An 18,872-nucleotide genomic window follows, 5' to 3' on the forward strand; every position below is an offset into this window, starting at 1 on the left:
CTTCAAAAAACGATACTCATACCCTTGGACTTTTGGTTTTCGATTCGTTGGAAAAAAAGGAGATTTTGAAGAAAAAGTCATCGAAAAAAACTGTCTCACTCATGCTGTGATAATCCTTTGAATCGCGTTGTGACTGGTATAAAATCGGCGAACAGCGTTATGCAATTGACAATAAAGCTGCTGATGCTTCTTCACCACTTCTCAAAAGCTTACTTTTAATAGAAATCTTCATTTCTGCTATGTCCTTCAAATATCAAGTGTTGTCTCTCTGGTTTTCCCGAGAACAAACTAATTCCGCTAATTATCTTTCTTCTCATTCATTTAGTTTTGTTTCCTCTGTCGAACGGTGTCCATTATCTTCCAGGCAATGAAATCAACGGAGAAGAAGTCAACCGAGCTGGATTTAGAGCTGGAAGCTCAGTCCCTAAGGCGGTAAGTTCTCTAGCTCGTCCAAAAATTATTTATTTTTCAAATAGAGTTATTTCAAATCCAATTTTGATTTTGCATCAAAACTCTGTGAACCAAAATTAGATTAAAATGACGATTTTGATCCAATTCAATACTAACTTTCGGTCCTTAATGTTCCAGAATTGCGTTCTTCGGAGTTGCCATGTCCACAGTGGCCACATTTGTGTGCATAATTACCGTTCCCCTAGCGTATAACAAAATGCAGCAAATGCAATCAAATATGATTGATCAGGTGAATTACCACGCTTTTGAACATTGAGATTAATTATTTTGCTTTATTTGAAGGTTGATTTCTGCAAGACGCGATCCAATCTATTCTGGCGAGAGGTTACCAAGACGCAGGTGAAAATGAAAAGGCTGATATAATTTGTTTGTGAATTATTGGAAAAATTATTTATGAGCTTTGATTTCGGAACACCACTACAAAATTTTCGTGTTTCAGGATTTTAAAATGATGTCATCCGTCTAGATATATTTTGAGAAAATGAGAAAAATTCTGAATCAAAGAACAATGTTTGTTTTCCAGTACATGGCTAGTGCTCGTGGAATTCGTGTAGCTCGGCGAGCTGAGAAACGGTATAGCACCGACTATGACAACCAACGGACCGCCTATGATAGATTCTACCATGCCCAGCAACAATATGACAGGGATAGCTCTAGAGAAAATGCCAGGGATAGCTCCAGGGACAGAGACTACGATAAGTCTGCTAGCTATGGGTTATGGAATACAGAATCTCCTCTACACTACGGTAGCTCTGCTTCATCTGCCTCTGCTCCGGTTTACGGTCACAACTATGGCAGCAATAATGGAGGAGGTGGTTGCTGTGGTTGTGGACAATCACCACCAGGTCCCCCAGGACCACCAGGAAGTGATGGGCAACCTGGATTAGATGGAGAACCCGGTTCACCTGGAAGAGACGGACCAGACGCACCACGACCCACACCTGCACCCGAATTTGTAAGTGACGTAACTCTAGATTACAATTTCGCCTACATAATTTTTTCAATCCATCATTTTGTTTTTTTTTCTAATTTTGCATGACATGTTTATTGTAGGATTCGTGTTTCGAATGTCCCCCAGGAGAACCAGGACGTCAAGGTATCCCAGGTAGAAAGGGACCACCAGGAAGACCAGGAGGTAGTGGGCTACCAGGAGACAAGGGAACACCAGGAACACCAGGATCCGTAGGACCAATTGGCTCAGCTGGTCAGCCAGGAAATCCAGGATTGCCAGGAGGAAAAGGTGCGCCAGGAAAGCTTATCAACGTGGGAGGACTTGAAGGACCACCAGGATTGCCAGGACTTCCAGGACTTCCTGGACTACAAGGTTTCAAATGTTTTAAGGCTTCTTAAGTATAAACTTTGACATTTTCTAGGAAAACCCGGAAACGATGGCTACCCTGGAAGAGATGGCGCGCAAGGTGACCAAGGAGAAGACGGAATACCTGGAGCACCTGGAAAGCCTGGTCCGAAAGGATATCCGGGTCCCGATGGAAACGCCGGTTACCCAGGTGATTTTTTTAATTCATTTTTTCGTGTAGCATTTTCTAATCAATCTGCAGGAGGAAGTTTGTACAACATTCAGAGAAACGGAACTAGAAAGTGTAAACATATTAAAAAAACCCTAATACGGAAACTGCGTCCTTTTCCCCTTCGTCGTCTATACCCACAATCAGATTAAGGCAGAAGACTAAAGTTTAGACTTCAAGAATATCTGCTTCCAGACTGACGTACTAGTTTTTTTTCCTCTGCAAACAGAAAAAAGAAAACCAAGCTATAGATATGGAAGCCCACGATCGGAAGTGAATAAGGAAGCGCAATTCGCGAAGCGACAAGCAAAATTTTGAACAGAATTCTCCCCTTCTCAGAGATTGTAGTATCTATTGTTATATTTCTCCAGGCGGATGCGATCATTGCCCACCCCCGCGGACAGCTCCCGGATACTAACGTCACCACCGACGATCTCCCACATCTCGAAAAGTGTATCTGTAAAATATATCTTTCTTTGTGAATTTTGTGAATCACTACATAATAATTCGTCTCGTTTTTTATCCCCCTTGACGTATTTTTTCTCGCTTCCCACTCAATAAAAAAAAAACTTCGGTTCCAATTCAATTATTCATATGCGTATATGTATGTGTTTGTGTGTTCACATAAAAAAGAAAGGGCGATGAAATAATAGGGAGGTAAAAGCTTCCAATAATTTATAAGCGGGGGCAAGCGGGAGATTTTTATAGATGTTGGTCCCCCAAAACATTACATTTGAATTGAACTAAAAGTGCCCTAACCCTCGAAACTTCAATCTCAAATAAACAATTTTAATAATGAGGGAAGATTCGGGAGCTAGATACTTTCATATATTGCTCTATATTGCATGCATCGGCGAAGCAAGGTACATTCACTACGTAAATAAACAGATCGCCTATAATTTGATTAGTGAAACGTGCTCATCCTTGTTTATCATTATGGTGTCTAGAAGCGTTGAAGATTTTCCACGTGTAGAAATTTACAAATTCAAATATTGTCTCACTTCCTATCGTGTTTGTTCGCCGGATGCTCAGATGTGTCGTAGCAGAAACTTCCGCTTTTATCATAATTGATGACATCTTATCTTTTTTCTGTTAGATAAGGGTAACAAACCTTTTCCATTAAAAAAAATCCATGACTATTAATGAGCCAGTGATCCCATCATCCGAAAAAGATACCCAGATAGACACAAGCTGATTGTCTATGAAACGTTTTTTGCAAGTTTGTCAAGTTGTTCAGAAAAAGTTGTTTTGTTCAGGAAGTGATGTCTGCCATTTCTTCTTTTTTAAGGTTCAATATTTTGTCGGAGCAAAACGCTTGGGCTCCTAATAATGAAAACAGTTAAAAAACAAGTTTTGCTGCAATTCCAGACATTACTCATAGAACATAGCGGTCTAAATTCCGCTAAATTAATTTAGTCTACATATTTTTTATGAAAACTATTTTCGTTCCGTCTAGATTTATTTCCGTCTCGACACATGGGCAAAAATAATACATAATCAAATTTGACGTCCCCAAAATCTCGGGACCACAAGAAAATATAAATAATTTGAACATGACGTTAATACATTTACTCATTTGAACTTTTGTTTCCGTGATTCAGATTCGAAACACATGTTTTTTTGCTACATTACTTCCAATTTCTGAAAATGACAAGTTCCTCCATTGCTATTGGTATTCAAAAAGTATTCATTAGTTTCTATGAATATTTTCTTTTCCGAATAAGTGCGCCGGGCACCTCTAACTCCCACCCACCAGAGAGGCAAAGACTCCGCCCACTATTTCCGAGCCCGGGAACACGTACGCAGCTCTTACTATAAAAGGTCGGCCAAACCTGTGGAACCTAAGAAAGTTTTCTTCTCTACATTATTCCGGACTGATATAAATTGGTGTTTGTATTTATCACTCTACTACTCACACTCGTTTTGCGCACGTCCACATCGAAATCCTCACCTACAGACTCCGCCCCCTTTCGGCCCCACGCAGAATTTTCTGAAATAGGTCTTCACTAGTCGCCTATATAAATTTGCGTTGGTTTCACTTCAATCGTCACAAAGTGAGTTTGAATTTTATCTGTTAGTATAGGACGTCCCCTTTCTTCTTGTTTAAAAATTTTTAAATTTTATCATTTTGACACATTTTCCAGTCTAGAGCTAACATGCTAACATGTTAGGGAGTGGCATCTTGCAAATTTTCAGCAAATTTTTCGAAATTTTCGATTTCAAGTCTATAGGCTCCTTAATAATTTAATAAGAGCCTAAAGTCCCTCAGCAAGAAGTTGATTTTAAAATAAATTCCCTGAATTCTCTGATTCATGATTTCGAAACTAAACCAAAAAATTTTCACATGAGTGGTCCCGACGTAAACGTCATAGGGGTGTCTTAGTATACTGAACCCCATAATTCATCTCGCCAGGATTAACCCTAACTGATGTTTTTGATGCGTTCCCCCCCACCCTCTTATGGACCACGAGGATACTTTACTTTTTTCCAGACAACTAGAGGTTCATAGGTTAGACACGTATTCGGTTCCTTGTCCTAGAAGGGTGTTTTTTTGTGTGTTTGAATATTTTAATAGACTTGTTTGTTCCCACCATCAAATTTTCACGCCTACCCAATTGAATTATCTCAGAGATCTTTTTAAAAATCTAAAATTCTAGAATTCATTTTTTTTCTTGTTTATCAATCAGCTATTTTTAGGTAAAATGCAATCCATGTGGATCATCGTTTTATTGGCTTCCACCGCTTCGCTTGCCCTCTGCTCGGCGACGTACGAAGACTACGAGACACCAGTGGTATGTGATTGATCTTTAGTATTCTCCCGTTTTCAAAAAATGACATTTTTCAGGACAGCTACGAGATGGCGGATTATATGTCTAAGGTTTCTTTTTCGAATTTCGTTTTGAAAATTTATGTAAAGTTTTCCTGGAAATCCCGGAATAAGAATTTCATTTCAAGTTTTAATCCCAAGGGATTAGACTACCAAAATTTTAGTATAGTTCCTGTGTAGGGCTTCACTAAAATTTAACATTCTAAAATGAAGCGAAGCCTTTGAGTTTGCAACGGTTTGAACGTTTTAATCCAATTGTAGCATGCTGCAATTCTAATCCCGCGACGCCTTCTACTAACCCAAGAAGAGGAGGCGCCGCTGGAGAACATCCGGTCGAGAATTCTGAAGAGAAGAGCTATGGTAACCCCTCATATACAGTAGTGCATTGTATTACATAACTTCTTAACCTCCCAGCACGTTCCGCACACCGTTTTCCCGCACTTTGTTAACCACTTCTACGTCGTTGGCTCCCCTTAATCCTATCAGTACCATGGCATTTGCAAATTTCACGTCTGAGCATCTACATAGCATCTAGATAGAAATTGGAATGCGATTCTGAATGGCGAATGTCAAGCCTGCTAACAATTATGATAACGCACCATACTTCAAACTTATTAAAGTTTGACGAAACAACCTTTAGACTAAGACACATTTGAACACTTGAACACTGTCTAGAACCTAACAGACCTTGTAATTTTATCAAATTATTTAGAGGAAAAAACCAAACAAAAAAAGCAATGTTATATATAAGGTCAGCTGTACGTTAGACTCCTTCAACTTTTGTGAAACTTTCTCTGAGCATAAATTCGAATATTCTAATGCTGATCTTGACCTGGGCCTATCGTATTTATATCGGATTTGGTATCCTTTTTGCTTCTGACGAGAATATTGTAAGCAGGATAATCTTTCTTAAGCTGCGTGATGTACATTGTGGTTATGAATTTTAGCTTCTAAAACTTCTTATCAACTTAAGAACATAGCTTTCTTTTTAGCCAGAAGATGGATTCACAAAACGCGCCACGTCTTCTGCCGACCGCCTCGCCGCGATTCCCCGCTCCGGTTTGATGATCTCCGGACGTGGATGGATGCCAGGATTTGTGGATCAGCCACGTGTTTTCAAACGAGTGAGTTATATCAACCGCTTTTTAAAAATTAGAGTTTTTTAATTCCAGTCAATCCCTCTTCACAAGATCTTGGTACGACCGATGAACGTTCCCGTTGCGTAATATGTTCTTCCACCCCATCATCAAAATGTAAACTGGCCACAATCTCAATCTCCCTGCATGCAAAATAAACAGTAAATAATACCGTGAAAAACATCTTCATCATTTGGCTCGATTCTATTTATGCTATGAGTAATACGTCATCATCTCTCCGCCATCTCACGCCCCAATAAAATGTTGTGTTACTTCGTTTTACAGTCTAATTCCAAGAAAAAAGGGAGAATCAATTCTTGAAACACACAACTATCAATTTTCTAATTTCATTGTGATGTCAGAATTCTAGGAACTAGTCGAAAATTGCTGTGCTAATCAGACAAGTGTTCAGAGGTTTCAATTGGTCAAAATCTTGCCAGAATGTGTATTGAAATCAGAAATTAGATCAAAAACTCAGACAGCTTTGATTTAATGGTGTCTTTGACAGTAGCGAAAAAAATATCATTGAGTTTAGTGTCGTGACACATCCAAGCGGTTCATCCTGATACGAATTTGTACAAAATAGACGGCCTCGCGGGAAGGAACTTAAAAAGTCCGCTCTATCGCACGCAGTTGGCGCCGCCCAGTACAAGTTGGCGCCACGTATTTCAATGACCGAGAAAAATTAATTTTTTTGAAAAAATCACTGCGTAATTGAGAGACAGAGAGATTCGAAGAAAAAGCCGCGACGCGGAACCGTTACGCGTTCAAATTTGGTACGTTGCTTCAAACAAGGTTCCCTTCCTCGAGGCCGTGAAAACAGTTGTCAATAACAAATTTGAAGCTCTATTTTTGTTTTATAGACCTGGTAACTGCCAGGCACATTTAACAAAACTAGTATATTTTTAATCGGAAGGGAAGGAACTGTCCATTTTTTAATTCGTGAATAACATGAAAGCAAGAATTATTCTAGATTGACAGTATGCGCCGTTGCGGTCCATGACATTTGACAACATTCAGTTAACTTGTAAATATCATACCTTCAAAAGCCAGCTGGCCGCGACTCAAAGTATTTTTCCGCCCAAATTTTATATCAAATATCATGCTGACAACATTCAGGTAACCATCCCTCCAAATCCCCATTTGCCGCGAATCAAAGCAATGCCGTTTTTATCTCACCGACAGTCTTAAATTATTTCCCTCCAGATGACGTTGCATAGCTTCTAATAACCTATAATAAAAGGGCCAAACTTGGCCAAGTCAAGTCGAGTCAAGTGTTGGAGGGTCGTAAAGGAGGATCTTCCAGCTACGGCGGTCCTGGTATTAATTGCGTTCCCGTGGAACATAGGATCTCGCGTTATTTAACGAAAGTCAATTCAGTCCAAAGACGCTTCAGATGGACGGCTCTCAACTTTTCTTAAACTCCTGACTTGACCCTTTATTATTGGTTATTCGGAGATATGCAAAGTCATCTGGAGGGGAAATAATTTAACACTGTCGATGAGATAAAAACTGCATTTTAGAAATACTTTAATTCACTGCTAGTTGGCTTTTGGAAGGATGGTATCCACACGTTACCGCAATATTGTCAGCATGTCGTGGACGACGGTGATACATACTGTCTATCATGGATAATTCTTGTTTTTGTGTTAATTGCAAATTAAAAGAGGGGCAGTTCCTTCCTTCCAACCTGATACCAAATGGAACTTTTTTTTAACCATTGTGTCACCCAGACATCTTTCAGATGTCTCAAATACTTTGTGGCAATTTCTGTTTTTGTTCCAGACAAAATGTTGTAAGTTATAAAGTAACAAAGGCTGAATTTTACAGTAACACATTTCGGTATTTTATGAATAACCAGCCTTATGAAGGTCTGAGAGCCAACGAGAATTTGAAAGTTTTTGAAATCAATTTATTTCATACTTCATAAAATTTCTTTTTAAGTTCATTTTTTCCGTGCCAGAAAAACACTTTTTGATGTTTCAAAAAATAGATAACGTTTATTTTAAGAATTCTGAGATAGTCAACAAACGGGACAAAACGGGGGGGGGGGAACTTCTGGAAACATAAAAGCAAATATTATTCGTAAATCATTTCCAGCCTATAAAAATAAAGTTTTTCAATTTCACTTCTTCCATAGCCATGCGTTTCACAGTTTTCTGTTTTTTACTTGCTCTACAGTATGATTTCGGCTGCGGTCAAAACTTCACCTATTTGGAGTTTGGAAAATATTCACAGAATCTGACTACTAGTGGAAATCTTATAACTGATATGTTTCTAGTTTCACTAGAAAAACCAGTAAGTCAAATGTGTACAATAAGGAAAATAGGAGATTCAGAGACCCGCGATTCGAATTGTTGTCAATTCTGTGCAATTACTGTCTATCCGGATGATTCAATTTGTGGAGCGCCGAAAAGTAATGAAACCCTCAATAGGGTTAAAGAAGCTCATATCTCAGTTTCACCTGTTCCAGGTTTAATTTTACCTTGCTGACAAGAGAAAAGCTAAACAAAACAATCGTTTCAGGATACTCCTTTGAGTGAGTTAAAAAAACATTCTAATATTCTAAAATCCTTATTTCAGCATATCTAAAATACCGATGGATTGATAGTTACGAGAATAATGAGCCGCCAAGTATTTTCGAAGGGAATGACACGGAAGTGAATGCAATTGTCTCAAAAAAGAAGTTTTTTAATAAGCCATCTAATATCGTGAGCTATAAGGAATACGAAAAACAGAGACTAGTGAAAGACTCAAAGTATTTCAAGTAAGAATTCAATTTCTTGAAACTATCCACAGACAAATTTCAGCTTTTTGTTCTTCCAAATTTTCGGGTCCATTCTTCCTGCACTAACAACATTATTTCAAAATCGACAGCAGTCATCAAATCGAATGGATTTGGATAGATGCTACCTGAACTACAAATGCGCTCCAGATGCAATGTACTTCAACTCTCTGAACAAGCTAACCAGTGCTAGTAGCTTGGCAGTTGTTGGAATATTGAACTTGATTGTAGTCTTTAGAAAAAATATATTTCGATATCAAATTCCCAGATTTCCCACTGCGCATGGTATTCAACAAAGGGATGCTCCAAAAGTGGTTTGCTTGTTGGGACTCGTGGCTATGGGTATCCTATGGTCGATTACCTATGGTCGATTACCAATAATTGTCCACATAAAGCGACTCTTCACTTGTGTAAGTATTTTGAAAAAGAAATCAAAATCAATAATCTTCTTAAGATGTCTACGATTTTCAATGGTTATGTTATTCCGCATGGATGTGGATCTATTCAAAACGGCATGGTGTGCGGAGATGGCAGCAATATTTTATTATCTCCGTGTCTTCTCTGTTCGGGTGTATCACACTAGCAGAAAATGTAGTTTTTGGTAATTTTGAGAATAAATTAAAATAATATTTCAGGAAAAACGATACTGCCCGAAATGAACGATACAGCAAGGTTGATGATTAAAATTTCATTTTCCATTACTGCTACTTTTGCCACGAGTTTTCTATGCTACAAATACTACTATGAGGTATAAACCGGTCAATAACATACTTGTGAAGGGCCGGGCCGAAACACGAATTTCACAGGCCCGGCCCGGCCCGGCCCGGAGGCCCGGTCGGCCCGGTCGGCCCGGAAGTTTACCGCGAACTTCAAAATCTTGAGCGAAAAGTTGAATCATTCATCAAAATTCATTTTCAAAAACAAAAACAGCATGACGATGCTCCGAAATTCCGCATTCGCATTGTTTATCGCTTTGACAAAAATGGCGGCTGTTTAAATTCATTTTTCAAAAATTTTGTTTTTTTTCTGCCGGGCCGCCGGGCCGGGCCGGACCGGGCCCTGAAAATTTTCTCTCGGCCCGGCCCGGGCCGAAATTTCACAAGTATGGTCAATAAGATATACAAAAACGTATTTTTCAGTTGATTTTGACTATTCTCAATGATTCTCGAGCTCGGTTGTCAAGTTTTCCGACCACTTTCGGTGGTGTAAAACAGACCTAAATTGATTACTTTGCATTTACAGAGTTTTTTGAAAATTCCTATTTTTCTAGCTACAAAGACGGGCAAAAAAGAGGGGTCTTCCAGGTATTATCAAATAGCTGGAAAGCTAGGAAATTACGAAACATTCTGTGAATGCAAAGTTGTCAATCTAGATATGTTATACACCCTGCAACATTCTGAAAATGGCTGAAAACTTAACAGCCGTGCTCCAGACTTCTTTCTGATAATCCCAAAAATCTATTCAAAAGAATGTTTTTATATATCTGATTGGCCAATTTTGCATATTCTAGCGTCCTTCTGGCCTAAACGTTCATCAGTGGATTAAAAGACCTTTAACCAAACAAGAAAAAATTTTATCGGAAGCAGACATTGTCTATCAGCCATTGAAATCTAAAATTGTGTATATTGTCGTATTCATCCTCTACACCTTGTTATGGTAAGAGACTTATCTATATTACAGTTTCAAAAAACCGATATTTTCAGCTCAGTAACCATATTTATTTTCCCAAATCAAACCGAAACCCAATGTTGCTTTCGGTTAGGCAAAGGACAAGTTGGAATTTATTTGGTGTACTACATTATTCAAAAAATTCGATTCGAATGGAATACCTTCTCATTACGATCAGTGGTCTCTTGCTCACTCTATTTTTTTTTCTCTGTGGAATGTATGAATCGTTACAGTGCGACTTATCGGAACACGTATGCAGCGTCTGTTAGTTTTTGAAATTGATGAACAACAAAAAACGTTTATTTGTTTTAGCTTACACCTGCTAGATCCTGCGAGCTCAACTCGGATTGTGTGTTGCCTGGAGTTGATTGGAAGGATCTACGACACTATAATTGTGCATTAGATTGTTTCCTTTTTATTGTTTTATTATACTTATGGATTTGATAGATTCGAATAGCAAAGGTGTGCCGAAAAAACACATTTTTGTGTTTTAATTTAATATATAAAAAGTTTTAGGATTTTACTATAAATTGAAATGAAACAAACCACATGAAAAGACAATTTGACTGTCTTGCACAAGTAAAAAATGAGTTCAAAAACACAAATAAAGTGAGGGGCATCTGTCACAAGCAGGTGGACACATAGATAAGCGACGATGAGCAAAATTTTTTTTCATACTAGGAAAAGCAAATTTGCACAAGAGTTTGAATATTCCTCATTCTCCTAGAAGATGTTTTTAATATACAGTACCGGTCTTACAAAAACGTGTTTTCCAGTTGATCTTTGGCATTTCCAAGAGTTTAGAGCTTGACTGGTAACTTATTTATCGGTACAGTATTTTTGATTCAATGAGTTTTTTTTTCGAATATTCTGTTTTGATATTTTCGCCTGCTTCATTAATTTTCTTATCTTAAAAAGACGTCAAGAAAGATGTTCCTAAAACTTCTTGAGATCTCGATTACCCGTTTCTGACTTGCCCCCATCCCTTTGATCATGCCACTACCTTTCTTTTCCTTCCCCACATTAGGACTAACTCTTGCGCGTTAGTCCTTCTTAGCTTTGTGTTTTTAACCGTTTTCTTTCTCCGGTTCCCATCTCTCCTTATTTCTTCAAATTCTTCGAATAAACGAAAAAAAATATAAAGAAAAAGCCTAATTTTAAAATCAAGAAAATGTGTTGGTGATTCCCACGCGTTTGTTATCATGAGTCATTTTTTATTACTCATGCATAAATAAATATTACTATAAACACGTTTTAAACTTCTCCATGACTTCAACTTCTTATCAGTTTCATGTTCTATCAGTTCGCTCATTTTTAAATTGCATGCTTTCAGATTTTTGTATAACCCAAGTATGATTCTCTTTGCGATTTCTGTATTACTGATTTTTGAAACAGCTTCAAGTCAGTTCAATATAACAAAAATCGGATATAAACAAACAGTAAAAGGAAAAACAAATGGTGATCTAATTCCACTTTTGTATGAAATGATACCTATTAATGACACCAGAGTAAGGAATTGTTGTTTTCTTATTATTAGTAATCTGCTATTTTTCAGCCATTTGGAGTTATCATTATTCTTTCGAACGAAGAACGCCCGATCGACGATCCGATTTCGTTGACCGCAATGAGAGGTGCTTCTGTACTGACAACAAGTGTGCGTTGCTTTTTTTGAACAATTTTGGTACCACCACTCAAATGTCGTTTTAGAATGGATCATTTCGACACTGACTATCATGCTATTAGACGTTTTCGAGCCGATTTTCCCACAGCAAAATATTTTACAAGACCATTTCACTATGACATAAAAATTACAGCTTCCAAGAACACAAACATACGAAGGAATTTCAACTCGGTTTCCTGAAATGAGTGAAATGTTGTGCGAAGAGAGAAACTTAAAAGATGAGACTTTCACAATGGTAACAATTAACACATAATGTCTTAAACTGTTAATCAAACATTTTTTAGACAGATGAAACTGTTCGAATTGCGGTTTCTAGCAGTGTTCCTGCACAGTTCATGTTATTAGTAGAGCCTGACTTTGGCTACGTGTTGAGGTTTAAAATTAATACAATAGCCTCTAATTTTTTTTCAATCCAGAATAGGCCACCCAGTAAAAAAATACGTGTTACCTATAGCTCCCTACTTTTCGCGATTTTCTTTTCCACGTGGTTTGGATACAGTTGCCATTCGAGTCAGATCAATTGACGATCATTGCGGAAGAGTTACTATTCAAAAAGCGGATGTTTCTAGTTTAATTTTGAGATTTCACCTAACAACCTTTTTTACAGTGTCCAGTATTTGATACCGAAGGTCAAGTCGTCCTTTACAACAAGTATGAACACCAAACCATTACTAGGAAAGGTTATATCATAGTTTCGGTAAGATGACTGAGGTTCAAAAAAATTGAAATATTAATTCAGAGGACCGATTTCGGTGACCATATTCATATTATAACATCAGTGCTGCCTGTGGAAAAACCTTGTCGATCGAAGAATGGACCACCGATTGCTAAAAATGCGACTGCATGGAAACACATGGAACTGAAAGTGATACCATTCCAGCGTATGCTCTTAAATTTTATAAAATCCTGAAATCGATTCTTCAGCAAACAAGACATCAATCTATATGCTTTTGGAGTTGTTTGTCGTGTTGCTAGGTGTTGCTGCTGGATTAGGTGAGCCAGAGAACAATGGTAGTGTCGAAACTTGATCTTTCAATCTTCTGATTATCTACGTCACACTTTCCCGTTTCCTTTCTCATTTTTGCTCATCCTTAATTGACTCCGTTTGATTAAGCTTATCTATAACTTGCATGCCTACAGTACCTGTCAATAATACAGGGCGCGTCATAATTTTGAGGTTCTCAGAAAAAATAGAAACGTGGAGAAAACTGGCTAATGCCATTCGATTGATCATCCCAAAAAACCTAAATATTCCAAAAATAAAGTATTTCTCAAGTATTAGAACTACAGTGAACAAAATTATCTCTGCCACCCGTGCCATAATGAAAACACCACCCTGGAAAATGAAAAATCGCTAAAATAGTCTGTTTTGTCGATTTCTGAAAAACACCTGTTTTTTTACGTTGTCAGTACGAAAACCCCTAGGCCTTTTTTACACCCTCCAAAGTTTCTACTCAATCGGAAACATAACAGCCGAGCTCCAGACTCCAGTGAATGCCCGAAACTCCACTGAAAAATAAAATTATTTCCAGCAATTTTGCTTTACGACGAAAACAATGAAAACGACGAGGATAGCATTTTGAATGGAACCACACACTTTTGGACGTAAGATCAGTCATTTTCTCTTATTTCAACACAACTAATCATTTCAGCTACACACTATCCCAAATCTATACAGTAATCCCTCTTGCCGTTGTTCTTGTTTCGCTAAGAGATTCAGAATTTTTGTTGTCCTCTGACACGGATATGTGTAATTTCAATTACGAGTGTGCTATACCATGGGGACCATTCAAAGCAGCAAATAATATGCTGAGTGCTTCAAGTATCGCTGTCGTAGCTCTAATCAATTTCTGGGTGTCCTGGTGTGTTCGTCGCGTTCGACGATTGTTTCCATTAAATGCCTGGATTTTCATGACCGGATTCTTGTGGACACTGATGAATATTTGCCCTCAAAAACACACCTTCTATCTTTGTAACCACTGAAGTTAGGGCTAGGAGATATTGCTAAAACTTTCAGACACATTGGCAATGTTAATGACAATCGTGGAAGCCAAACTCTTACTTTTCGGAAAACGCAATGGTAGGAACATCAAGCATTACAGAATTATCGGATGCCTCACAATGATGCTAATGACACTTCATGCATTGGAGAAGGTCAGTTGTGAGGTTCGAAAAAATCGATAACTATTGTTTTTCTAGAACATTGAACCTAACTTCTGGAGCTACGTCTGGCATGTAGGAATTCTGTGTGTGGAGGCTCTTTACGTTTTCTACTTTTCTCATGCTCATGGAGTCACTGAAGATGAAATTAGAGTGAGAGTTAATTATTTGATTTTTAAAAAATAATTTTTTATCACAGAATGTTGAAATTGTTGAAATGCACCAGTCAAGCTCTAATCAACTAGAACCAGTGGTCAGTTAAAACAATTTCTGAATCACTGATAAGAGTTTTTTTTAGAATAATGAATACACACCTGTTACTCAAAACGCTCCAGCTGTGGTAATTCCGGCAATTGTGAGTATTTTTTCGGAAATTGAATGTTCAAACTAAGTCCGGTTTTCTAGGAATCAGAACAAGATTCGGTGATACTGAATTGTAATGTTGCTGGTTCAAGCTCACAGGTTCAAAATTTGTTTTTTTTACATTTTAGAAAAAAAATTGATGTATTCAGAACGTTGTCGAAGTGGAAGTAGAAACCGAGCAAAATGCAGAAATTGAAAGAAATGGTAGCAGACAGAATTTGGTCCCTGTAGATGAAATAGAAGATCCTGAAGTACGTAGAAATCTAACAAAGCATTTCAAGAAGGCCTATTTGATTTCTGGATTGATCAACATTCTTTTCTGGTAGGTCGACTTTTTTTCAACTTTTTGTGATTATCTTAATCCCTTTAAGAGACTCTCAAACGTAAAACCTTTTCTCGGTTACTGTGAAAGATATGAAAAATTACTCAACAGATAAATTATTTATCATTGTATCACAAATGTTTTATCAGTTGGCCAATTTTTGATAGTTTTTACAGGAATCGAGACGATTGAGCTTAACGTTGACATCTTGGGGTGGGCTTTTATTAGTGAATATACGATATTTAGGGTCATCTTCTTCTGGTACGATTCTTCTGTAATCATTCTACGAGTGGTCCAAACGGACTTTGCAATCTACTTCTTGTTATACTACTTGAACAAAGTGAGATTTTTCTTAGACCGTTTTGCAATATTAAAACGTTTTCAGATCTCTTACGAAAAGGTATTCAAAAGATCCTTCTACGGGTTGACGGTTCTTTTTGCTTTATTCATCATCGCTTGGGGAATAATCAGTGCATATTATCTGCCAGCATTTGTTCCTGTGAGTTGGCTCAGAACATTTTGAAAAAGAATAGAAACATGTTTTTCAGTGGTCCCCTGCAGAATCTCGCACGTTGAATAAAACCTGTTTCTCCGTAAATCACTACTGCCTTGGTATGGATTGGCACGATATACTTCATTTTGTGACTGCTGCAATTTGTTTCTTGTACCCTTTAATTGTTTCTAAAATTGATCAAGCGTTCAAAGTGAACGAACCTTCCCGAACTTTTTAAGCATTGATGATTTTTTTTTCTTTTTGTACGGATGTTTTCTACCTCGACGAATGACTAAAATAAAATGTACAGTGAACAATTTTTGTTTTCGTTCGAACATCCTCTAAAAATGTGCATGGTACGAAAAGTATTTAAAGCTATCGTAAAACCGATTAAAATGGTCAAAGATCACAGGAAGTCATCACAAGTTGTATCTTATCACTAAGTACTCTATAAACCCTGTTTACGTTTTTTGCATTTATATGAACTAGTCATCTTTAAGAACTGAGTCATTACAGTTTAATTGGGACATTGTTGGTCTTGCTAACACTATCTGTGGGTCCAAAGTTCAATTTGCTCACCTTTATTAGTACCGCAACTAACAGACAGACAAAGAATGTGGGCGGAGCCAAGCGGACCCAAGAAATGAAGAAACGGGTTCATAGGATGGAAACAATGAACAAACAACCCTGGAATGGTTGAACCCTGCTGAGAAGTTCCCCGGTAGAAAATCGAATACAAATTATCATACGTTGGTATGTTCTCCACCGTAAGCCGGTTTGATGAAGGGCGGAACCACACCTTGATGAGGAACAATAATAACATTGTGATTTTGTCAACATACTAAAAGCCCATCTTCCTCACTATAAAATGAATGAAATAAAAGCGGTGCAAAAAGTGTTTAACCACAATTTTAAGACCCATCAAAATGGTCAAAAATTACATGAATTTAACACAAGTGGTGATTAACCCAAGTCTTATCACTAAGTACTCCATAAACACTGTTTACGTTTTTTGCATTTTATATAAGCTAGTTATCCGTAAAAATCATTTCAGCTTCATGAAACCGCTTTTGGTCTTCCTATTTTTCGTAGTTCCATCATGTTTGGCTCAAAAGGGTCTAACGATCATACAATTTGACACTTTCTACCGTAATCTGACAACAAACGGTAATCTGGACAGAAATCTGTATGAAGTTCAGACCCCCGCAAATGATTCAAGGGTAAATAACAAACGTTTCTCATGTTTTTTGAACATTTCTTTTTTTCAGCCGTATGCAGTTCGTGCAGTTTTAGTTTCCAAAGACAAATCTCTCGTTGGTTCTAAGTAAAGGAAAATCATACCTTTCTACTTATGTAAGTGTTTATATTTTGCCTTCAATTCCTCTGATTTTCTCGAATTGAAACGTACAATGGCGTTTCTGTAGGATATTTTTTCCTCGCTGAGACACTATGCGAGGATCAGAATCTAAAAGCAAAAACTTTGACAAAGGTATACTGTAACTGTGAAAAATGATTTTTAAATTTTAAGTTTTCAGTCCAATGATACTGTATTGGTATCCGTGTCTAGCAGTGTTCCAGCCCGTTATGATTTGAAAATCAAACAGGTTCATGGATTTGTTATCAAGTAAGAATAATAATTGTTTTCTTTTTAAAATAATTTATTTACAGTATGACGCCAATCTCAGTTGCCTTGTCACCATCCGAACCAGTTTTTTATCGGTTTTCGTTTCCCGAGTTTGTTGATGAGGTTGCTATTCGAGTTTCTTCTTCGGACCAGTTGTGCGGAAGAGTGACGGTGCAGAAAGCGGATGTGAGTTGTTGATGGAGGGAAAAATCAAAAACGAAAAAATTTTTATCGGTTTATAGTGTCCCGTCTTCGATACCGAAGGACAAGTCGTGCTGTATGATTCATACGATCATCAGACTTTCACGAAAAAGTCATTTATAACAGTCAACGTGAGATTTGACTGCTGGGGAAATGATAATCTGAAATTTTTTCCAGAGACAAGACTTTGGAGAGGATATTCATATCATTTTTTCTGTTCTTCCAATAGGTGGCCCTTGTAGAACAAATCATTGTTATGATGATGAGAATGCTGATGACTATGATATTGAGGAGATACAATTTCGAATCAAAAACGTTACTGCTCAAATTAGGCCATTTCGACGTGAGTTCATACTCTTACTTTTTTTTCCTATTGTAGCAACTTACAGCAAATCGACCCTCACTCCTCTTCATTTTGTTTATTCTTATCATCTTATTTGGGTTTGGAACTTGGATAGCCTGGTATTTATACATCAAGGACAACAACTACAATGGAGATGACAGGAATGCTGATAACAGTTTGTGGAAGTTAGTTTACGCAAAAAACAATTCAGTATAATCACCATTAACTTCAGTACATCACTTTCTCGAATGTTCTCTATCCTTCCAACTGCACTCATCGTCGTTGTTAAGCACTATGATTCTCATCTTGCCAAAGACACGGACATGTGCAATTTCAATTTTGAGTGTGCTGTTCCATGGGGCCCGTTTAGAGCTGCCAACAACATGCTCAGTGCATCGAGTATTTTTTTTGTCTCTTGGATTATGATTGCTTTCTCGCTAAAAGGAAATTATTGGCGACGTTTCCTGCCCCTCAATACATGTGTCATGTTAACGGGAATTTTCTGGACAGTGATGAACTATTGTCCACAAAAGCATTCGTTCCATCTTTGTAAGTTTGAGCATTTTGAAATAGTTTAAAATTTATGAACCTTTAAGTTACAATCACAATGGTCATTACTGTTTTGGAAGCCAAGTTTGTACTATTCTCCATAAGAAACGGACGGAGTCCTTACCATTACCACTTCATCAGCGGTTTAACAATGCTCCTGATGTTTGGAATAGTCGTCGATACGGTAGAAGATGAAGTTTTCGGAGCATAATTGAAATTCATAAATTTCAGACTTGGGAGAACACGTGGGTGCACAGAGTTTCAGTGATTTTGGTGATCGCAATTCTTCTTATCTATTCTTGCATATTCTCTTTCTTCCATGGGCATGTTTACTTGAGAAAAGTAGTCGATGTCAGAGAGTTTTATGAAACTCGAGTTTATATTCAAAGTATTTCAGGGTGATGTGCATCCTATAATACCACAGGAAAACGGTCAACAAGGTCAAATTCCACGCGCTGACCAGCAATATCAACCAGCAGGAGAAGTGAATTTATAAGAAGCGTTGAACTATTCAAATATTCTCAATTTTTAGGTAGTTGATGATCAGCAAACGGTCGATGCTGTTATTGTTGGAAGAGATGGTGCTGATCCTGTAGGAGCAAGTAATGAAACAGGAGAGGAGCCGAATCTAAACGGAGCTGAAAGTCAACAGTCTTTAATTGACTGAAGAACCGAAGCGAATTCTCCACCGATGCAAGATATCGATTCCCAAGTATCGAAAAG

General features: G+C 37.7%; 4 protein-coding genes across 4 annotated transcripts; all 4 read left to right on the forward strand.

Annotated features, from left to right (window-relative positions):
• Positions 1 to 367: 367 nt before the first annotated feature.
• Positions 368 to 2,415, forward strand: Cbr-col-186 (the record flags this gene model as incomplete). Its single annotated transcript, XM_045238912.1, has 7 exons — positions 368 to 432; positions 589 to 700; positions 754 to 810; positions 995 to 1,426; positions 1,525 to 1,795; positions 1,845 to 1,979; positions 2,369 to 2,415. The coding sequence occupies 7 exons, from the start codon at positions 368 to 370 to the stop codon at positions 2,413 to 2,415; spliced, it is 1,119 nt and encodes a 372-aa protein (XP_045095949.1).
• Positions 2,416 to 4,699: 2,284 nt separating this feature from the next.
• CBG15990 lies at positions 4,700 to 6,050 on the forward strand (the record flags this gene model as incomplete). The annotated part of the gene is made up of 4 exons (XM_045238913.1): positions 4,700 to 4,789; positions 4,843 to 4,875; positions 5,817 to 5,948; positions 5,997 to 6,050. 4 exons carry the CDS (start codon positions 4,700 to 4,702, stop codon positions 6,048 to 6,050), a joined length of 309 nt encoding a protein of 102 aa, XP_045095950.1.
• A 2,052-nt stretch (positions 6,051 to 8,102) lies between these two features.
• CBG15989 lies at positions 8,103 to 10,857 on the forward strand (the record flags this gene model as incomplete). Its single annotated transcript, XM_045238914.1, is given in 8 exon segments — positions 8,103 to 8,433; positions 8,544 to 8,727; positions 8,771 to 9,316; positions 9,329 to 9,339; positions 9,381 to 9,493; positions 10,256 to 10,401; positions 10,449 to 10,677; positions 10,726 to 10,857. The coding sequence occupies 8 exon segments, from the start codon at positions 8,103 to 8,105 to the stop codon at positions 10,855 to 10,857; spliced, it is 1,692 nt and encodes a 563-aa protein (XP_045095951.1).
• Positions 10,858 to 11,765: 908 nt separating this feature from the next.
• Positions 11,766 to 18,816, forward strand: CBG15988 (the record flags this gene model as incomplete). Its single annotated transcript, XM_002643329.1, has 31 exons — positions 11,766 to 11,921; positions 11,969 to 12,067; positions 12,228 to 12,329; positions 12,379 to 12,467; positions 12,511 to 12,655; positions 12,702 to 12,791; positions 12,834 to 12,975; positions 13,019 to 13,105; positions 13,627 to 13,699; positions 13,747 to 13,844; positions 14,112 to 14,248; positions 14,294 to 14,407; positions 14,454 to 14,507; positions 14,553 to 14,609; positions 14,660 to 14,716; positions 14,767 to 14,939; positions 15,186 to 15,279; positions 15,325 to 15,438; positions 15,488 to 15,603; positions 16,487 to 16,652; positions 16,701 to 16,745; positions 16,968 to 17,056; positions 17,101 to 17,242; positions 17,299 to 17,388; positions 17,435 to 17,600; positions 17,647 to 17,785; positions 17,833 to 18,149; positions 18,197 to 18,333; positions 18,381 to 18,500; positions 18,547 to 18,633; positions 18,682 to 18,816. The coding sequence occupies 31 exons, from the start codon at positions 11,766 to 11,768 to the stop codon at positions 18,814 to 18,816; spliced, it is 3,630 nt and encodes a 1,209-aa protein (XP_002643375.1).
• Between the last annotated feature and the right edge of the window lie 56 nt (positions 18,817 to 18,872).

This window comes from Caenorhabditis briggsae, assembly GCF_000004555.2.
Source record: "Caenorhabditis briggsae complete genome, chrX, whole genome shotgun sequence".
NCBI classification, from domain to species: Eukaryota; Metazoa; Nematoda; class Chromadorea; order Rhabditida; family Rhabditidae; genus Caenorhabditis; species Caenorhabditis briggsae.